The sequence below is a fragment of the Macrobrachium nipponense genome, chromosome 14 (genome assembly GCF_015104395.2).
Source record: "Macrobrachium nipponense isolate FS-2020 chromosome 14, ASM1510439v2, whole genome shotgun sequence".
In the NCBI taxonomy this organism is placed as follows: Eukaryota; Metazoa; Arthropoda; class Malacostraca; order Decapoda; family Palaemonidae; genus Macrobrachium; species Macrobrachium nipponense.
In genome coordinates this window covers 38,750,063-38,757,506 of record NC_087207.1, presented here as the reverse complement: position 1 = coordinate 38,757,506, position 7,444 = coordinate 38,750,063, and the positions used below count along the sequence as shown (strand labels likewise).

The 7,444-nt window shown below is 38.7% G+C and overlaps 1 protein-coding gene across 6 annotated transcripts in view; it reads left to right on the top strand.

Moving 5' to 3' along the window:
* Positions 1-1,100: 1,100 nt before the first annotated feature.
* Positions 1,101-7,444, top strand: part of LOC135226486 (probable G-protein coupled receptor Mth-like 1) — a 17,042-nt gene continuing 10,698 nt past the window's right edge. For 4 of the 6 annotated variants that reach the window (XM_064266100.1, XM_064266097.1, XM_064266102.1 and 1 more), the window contains exons 1-5: positions 1,101-1,215; positions 3,261-4,023; positions 4,910-6,143; positions 6,778-7,075; positions 7,284-7,444. The exon at positions 7,284-7,444 is cut by the window's right edge and continues 103 nt beyond it. In XM_064266100.1, the coding sequence (XP_064122170.1) occupies positions 5,001-6,143; positions 6,778-7,075; positions 7,284-7,444 (1,602 nt within the window). In that variant the 5' untranslated portion in view covers positions 1,101-1,215; positions 3,261-4,023; positions 4,910-5,000. The remainder of the gene's footprint in view (positions 1,216-3,260; positions 4,024-4,909; positions 6,144-6,777; positions 7,076-7,283) is intronic. The other 2 variants (XM_064266098.1, XM_064266099.1) reach the window with 2 other exon arrangements.

Below are 7,444 nucleotides of genomic sequence, written 5' to 3'. Positions count from 1 at the left end.
GAATCGATTCGCTACGAGACAACGCTGCATTAAAGATGAAATTACACCGTCCCGAAGATGCGGATCTTAAGTTCCGGTGTAGGTAAATAAACGCCGCCCCTTTGCAAGCTGTAAACTTCGTGTGTTTTCACAAGTAACGCTTCCCCGTTTCAACTGTGCAAACAGCGACACACCTTTGCAACAAACTTTTCCCGCGTTCGTATCGCTTGGCATGAATGCTCTTTTTGGGTGAAGTCTATTCCGCAGCCAATGCTTAAGCGAATATTTAAAGATACTACTCTAATTTCATTGATGAATAAAGAAATTATCAAACAACAACAGTTATGGTCTTCCTTAGAGGTAGTAACATCCACCACCAGCGCTTGCATCAGTATTCAGTTTTTTATCTGTACATATTTGATCTTGTCCTTCAAGTTTATTTCTGCGGGTAACCAGTACTAATTTTGTATTCTCTTCACATATGTAACTCTTGTAATTATATATTCATCTCTCGATCTCCCTCTCTCATGGTGTACATTGTGTGGCGTGTGTATACACACAAGCTGGATCGAGCACACACACACACACACGCGTCATGTGTATTGGTGAGTGGGCGTATCTTTACGCATTTGATACCAGCATGGGATTTTCATGCAAAATAAGGTATTCATTCCTAAAGAGAATTTTTTTAAAGAAGGCAGAGAGAGAGAGAGAGAGAGAGAGAGAGAGAGACAAATGTCCAACAATCAATCATTCAGTCAGGTCCTCTCTAAGCACCGTGGGAAAATTGCGCAGTTGCTCATTTGTTTACAGTCGACTAGATCTTAATGGGTTACAGTCAGGGCTCCCAGTTTTAGGGAATTTTACCCCTTGGGACTTTTGAGGAGCTTCGGGAATAATTTGGGGATTTCTGAAAATGTAGGGAATCTAGGGAATTCTCGACTATCAGCCACTATTATAAACTTTTTAAATTCCAAATAAAAACTCTTAATTATTTATTATAATTTTTTTTTGTCAGTGATATCCGAATTGAATTTTTATGAATGGTACCACTACCAGTGTTGAGACGGTAACACTGTCATGAATATGCATGATTTGAAGCACCATTGCCAGGCCACAGCCCAGCAGGCACCAGGCTCAAGGCCTGTCAGGCGTCAGCCTGGTCAGTCCCAGTGGTCACTAGTCATTCGCGTCAGTGGCATGCTGTAGACTGTAACACTAATACTCCGTTACTGTGTTAGTGCTTGTCGAATTGATTTATGTGCTAATGATTTGTGATACTGAGAATTTCATGATATTTTGCTAGTGTTCATATTTCAATAGTGTTTATAGTACTTGTGACGAGGATATTTATATAAGTTGCCACTGTTCCACCCAGCAACAAAGGGGCATAGGCCTAGTTTTAATTCATTCTGACCTATCCCCTGGGCGGGGCCTTGGCCCCTCAGATCACCATTTAACGTATCTTCCTGGCTGTGGGCCTTTCTGAAAAAAATTCAGAAGAAAAGATTGAAATGTACCTATGTATAACATTATACCTATATCGCTTGGGCTGTGATTTAAGATCCAGTGACAATGAACTTGAACCAGTGCTCTAGATTGTGAAATCTTTGTAACATGTAATCTTGAGATCTAAAGAAATTCAAAAATTAATCTAACTTGATATTTATTTTTTTATTTTTTATTTTTTGCTGAAGCTTATAAGCTTAGGGTTAACATGGACAGCCATCAGAGTGGTGATGAGAGTAGCGAAGATGTGGTATCTACCCCTAAGAAGCGAGCAAAGTGTAAAGTGTACACACAAAACTTTAGAAAAGAATGGACATCCTTACAGGAATTTAAAGAATGGTTGGTGGCACCTACAAACACCAAAGAACCTATGTGCTCTGTTTGCAACTTAACTGTTGCCTGCCATAAATCTGCCTTGATCAAACATAACCAAAGTCAAATGCATAAGCAAAATATTAAGAGTAAGAAAGCAAATCCTTGTCTAAGTGTTAAAGATGCCTTACACAAACACGGAGCTAAGTATTTATAAAGAACATACAGAAGTCCCAGTTTCCGCTTTTATAGCAGAATATGATCTTCCCTTTACATTAGTGGTCCCTTTGATAAATTTAATCAAGGCAAGAGCTCCAAAAAACTCTGCTGAAAAGGTTACTTTAGATAACATTCGGATGGGTGACACAAAATGCTCAAATATATTGAGACAAGGAATTGGGCTTCATTTTGCCAAAGATTTAGTAAAAAAACTGAGGGAAACAAAATTTAGCCTAATTCCAGACGAAACAACAGATATATCTAAAGAGAAACAATTGGGTATTGTTGTGACCTATTTCAATTATGAGAAGATGAATAATGAAACTCAATTTTTTTACTTATTGCCAGTATATAATGGTACAGCTGAAGGCCTTTATGATACCATAAAAGAAGACTTTGCAGGATAAACACATTCCACTTGAGAATATCATAGGATATTCTTCAGATACTGCGAATGTAATGTTTGGGGATAAGGGTAGTGTTGTAGTTCATCTCAAAAGGGATGTTCCTCATGTTATTACAGTGAGATGTAGCTGTCATCAGATACATCTCTGTGCTTCAAAAGCATGTTTGATGATGTCTGTATCCCTAGAAGACATGCTAAAGAATGTATATTCCCATTTCAGTCGCTCCAGTCTACGACAAAAGAATTTGGAAGAGTTTCAAAGATTTTGTCAAGTACCTATCCATAAACTCCTTTCTCTCTCTCAGAGTCGCTGGCTTTCGTTTGAAAATGTTGTTAACCGTGTGCTTGAGCAATGACCTGCTCTCTAGCTATACTTCTCAGAAAAAGTATTAGATTGTTCTGATCTATCAAATATATGCAAATCCATATTACAAGTCTAAAATAATAAATTCATGCAAGCACAGTTAGAATGTTTTGAGTTCACAATTACACAGACTAACTGCCTTTTATATTTTTTTTTCAAAGTTCTACACCAGTTTTACATCTTCTGCGAGAAGAAGTAAGAAAATTTTTTAAACAATTACTGTATGACTTCATGAATAATGAAGTTGTCCGAAAAGAAGATCCTTTTACATTAGGTATTCATGCAACCAAGAACAAACATGATATTATGCATGTTTACCTGGAAGTTTCTGCAACTGCTACACTTTCAGAGTGCTTCAAGACAGATCCGCTTGGAGTAAAACAGGTTAGAGTAAAATGTCTGAATTTTTTAGTGGAACTAGTTACACAGATTAGAAAGAGATTTTCTGATGTTAATTTTAAATATTTTCAGGATCTAGAATTTCTTCTTCCAGAAAATGCTGTAAAATGTCACCCTCCATCCCTGTGTGAGGTTTACGATTCATTTAGGTTTCTACATAGTGTAGCAAAGTTAGGAAATGTTGACTTAGAGAGTGATGAGCTGAACACTGACAATGTACTTTTTTGGAGAAATCGCATGAATCAAAGGAGCATCAAAGGTGAATTGAAGTACCCAAACCTTCGTAAAGTGATTGGTTGTTTAATGTGTCTGCCATTTGCCAATGCCCCAGTGGAAAGACTATTCAGTGCTGTAAATCGTATCAAAAATGAGTACAGAAACAATCTCAAACGAGAAAGCCTTGTAGCCTACTTCATGCAAAAGAAGGACAAGGTATCACTGGAAAAAATGCCCACCAACTGAACTTGAGTGACTTTCCCGAATTAATGAAATTAGTTCGAAATATAAAGAGCAATGCCACTGATAGCGAAGCTCGTGAAATCATAGAAAGACATATGGATAATTAAGACAGATTAATTTAATTCATACTGAATTGATTTTTTTGTTCATTTTGTTAAAAGTCCAACTTTAAGTTATTTATACCGAAGTCGTTATTATGGATATGAGTTTTTTTATTTTTATTTTACAAGAAGTTCAACTTTAAGTTATTCATTCAGAAGTGGTTACTTTGTTTGTGTGTTTTTTCTTCATGTTCAAGCAGCATAGCTCACTTAATTGGCAACCATCAAGATACCAGATTCATTTCGTTTTCTTCATGCAATTGCTCCAACGCTGTGTAAGTACATTAAAAAACAAATCTGCATTCGGTTATTTAAGTCCTTTTTTTATAGGCTTGCATTTTACTGTTAAAATTTAAGAGTAAACATATTTGGGGATTAGAATTTAGTATATTTGTTGATTTTTATTAACGTTATGCAATGGATATTAACATAGAAAGTTATTTCGGGAATTTTGAACTTTTTTAGGGAACTTTGAACAGCTGCCTAAGGAAACACTGTTGAAGCATAGTGGGAGCCCTGGTGACAATCCCCTCAGCTGTAACTTACTAACAGCAGGTGTTATACACAGGGAAGGTAGAGGCTACGGAGATAAATTATTTCTTATCTTACTATAATGGGCGTAATGTCTGTCCGTCCGTCTGTCATTCAATCAATCACGGCCAAACGGCTGGTCCGATGGGCATGAAACTTGGCAGGGTTATAGTGAGGACCCATAAGATGGTTTACAATGGGGTTTCATCCTACCTCCCCCAACCCTTCAAAGGGGGTGGGGGGTGAGAAAGGATTCACTGAGACGGAGCTGGTTCTGCCCGTGAAACGAGGCTGGTTACGCCCGTAGACTTAGTTACTTTACGAATTTTCATACATAATTTCTGTATACATATGTTTGCTAATCTATATAATACCTATATATTTTTCTCCCAACTATGTAGGCTTTTTAGTATTTGAGGCTCTTATTCTAATCATTTTGAGGCACCACGAAGTGAACACATTAAATAATATATATATTTTTTCACTTTGGTTTTCTTTATTCAAATCATTCTTAAGCTTCGGAAAGCAAGTAACATAACTGCATATTTATATATTTTCTGATATCGTTTTTTGAAAATCATTAAGATATATGTTCTCACTGCAATCGTATTGCCTACCTTTTATTTCCAGAGGAGAGGGACCAGATTTTCCACGGGTGGCTACAAGAAAGTGCTCTACAGCTTGCGCAGTAAGACCGTTTTTCCATAACCAGTCTTCCAAAATGTCAACTTCGTTCTTTTTCTTCAAATACCTCCTCATTGCCACAAACGTCCTCTCATTATCTTCTTTGCAAGATTCCTGGACGACGAAATCTCCTACAGAAGTCGTGGACTCCAACCTCACTACCAACGCTGCTACATCGCTGGATTCATTGCTACTTTTCCCAACAGCAATGGTGATGGTAACAAAATCTTCTGATATTTCAAATAGGACGGAATCCCTGCTCATCCCAACTATGACGTCATTAACGAAAGAGACTCGTTCCCAAGTAATCACTCCGGCAGAGGGAGAGGGTTCAGTCAGTCCTGCAACAACTAGAGAAGCTCTTCTGATCAGTGCTACAGAGAAGGAGTCTTCCCTTGGTCCAACAGCAAATGGAGGTCTTACAATAAGTGCTACAGAAAGAGTGGCGTCACTTAGTCCATCAACAGAAGATGAATCTCTCTTGATCAGTGCTACAGGAAGAGAGACTTTCCTTAGTCAGGCAACAAATGGAGAACCTCTTTTTGTCAGTGGCACACCCACACTGACAGAAACCCTTTCACATAATACAGAGTCGGTAGGAATAGGAAATCGTAGTGACAATGACTTTCCATCGTATGATGAAACAGAGACCGTTACAAAGAAACCTTTTGCCATTGCCTCCTCCCCCACAATTTCAACGACAGTGCTACCTTCCTGGATATCACAGACAGAGGAGAACCCATTTCAGGTCACTTCTCACTTGCCAAAGCCGCATCAACTAGAAAAGAAAATACTTGCATCAACTGCCCCCCACACAGAAGTGACAGTGCCAAATGTCATAGCTAATAAGTGCTGTGAGAACAGCGAATTCTTGAATGGCACTGACTGTGTTGCCAAAACAAATCCATCTAGCTTCGACCCTCCTACAGGTGCCAAACAGGATGCAGAATCTGTTCGCTACAATTTCATTTGGGAAAAAAATTTACCGAACTGCTCAATAGATTTTAAATACAAAGTTATCACGTATCCTGGAAAAGACGGTTCTCTGAGAGCAGAAGGGCTTCAGAGCTACTTGAATTGGGATGAATTATCTTTGACCAGGCAGACCACTCAGTACTGTATCGGTCAGCGGCACGATGGCAATTTCACGGCTATCATATGCACGGCAGATGAGGAGAAAGTAAGTTGTATGGGACTATATAATGCTTCCGGTCTGTAAATCAGGTTCATTCTTTATTCTTCCTTTTTTTGACGAGATATTCAGCCACTAATTACATTGATAAAATATATTGCTTGTAATTTTAACATCATTTCTTGTTGTTTAAGTTTGCGTATAGTTCTTTGTTTCCAAAGTGTGCAAGCGTTTGGCACAACCAGAGCAGAGCTTATGACTAATTTTGAGATAAACGTTTGAGTGGGACTAAGTGCTGTTTCTTACAGACAAGAAGCTTGATATTTATATGAGCTCTGAAATTATTGAGCACTACATACCGACGTATTTCTTGAATTTAATGAAGACATAAAAGGTAATCTTATAAAAAAGACTGTCAAGGCCATAGAAATGATGTTGAATAAATAGACGCTGGTGTAACTGGGGGACATACGTACTTAGGTATTTTCCGTAACAGTTCTTCTTATAATTCTTTTTATCGTAACTAATGACAGATCATTCATGAGCACCCTACTAAAAAAATGTATTATTTTTAGCCACTAAATAAATACCTTTAAAGTGTCTGTAAAGGAACTAGCATAATTCTGCTTAGAAACCACACTAGTGTATACAAATTTGCCTTTCTGTTGCCTTTCAATTCCAGATGTGCAAGGGACGCACCTGTATAAGGAAGTGCTGCGCCGAAGGGGAGGTGAAAAGTTCTGCCAATTGCAAACGGGAAAACTGGAGTTTAAACCTAACCTTCCATACTACTGAGGGGGCTGCTTCCGAGGCGCCCCTAGACCTTAAGGTGGCGCCGTTATTCGACCTCCATTGTCCGAACGGCTACACGGCGAAATCTGGCGACGGTTTCCATCTCCTTCAGAACGGCAAACTTTTCATCATACAGTCAGAAAAGACCATTGACAACCAGAAATTCTGCACGGATTATGACATGAGAAGTAGATAATACGGAGTTTACGCATCATTTTTGCATTTCATAGAGCAGGTGACTGCATGTGCTAGACAGTGAATATTATAACATTCTAATACGTATTACATATTGATACATTGGCTCCAAAAATGCCCTCTTTATGCTTCATACTAGATTCCTGAGGAGATAATTTTGTCTCATGGACGCATACTTCCTTCCCCCCACCCCCTTTTCAGAAAAGACCAACTTCGTCCGGTACTGCTTAGAAGGGCGTTCTCTCATTCAGGAGTGGAAGGCCATCCTCGCTCCCATAGGGATGATCATCTCCATCCATTGCCTGGCCTTCCTGATTCTCCTCCACTTCTCCACGAAGAAGCTCATGAACGTCCAAGGTTAC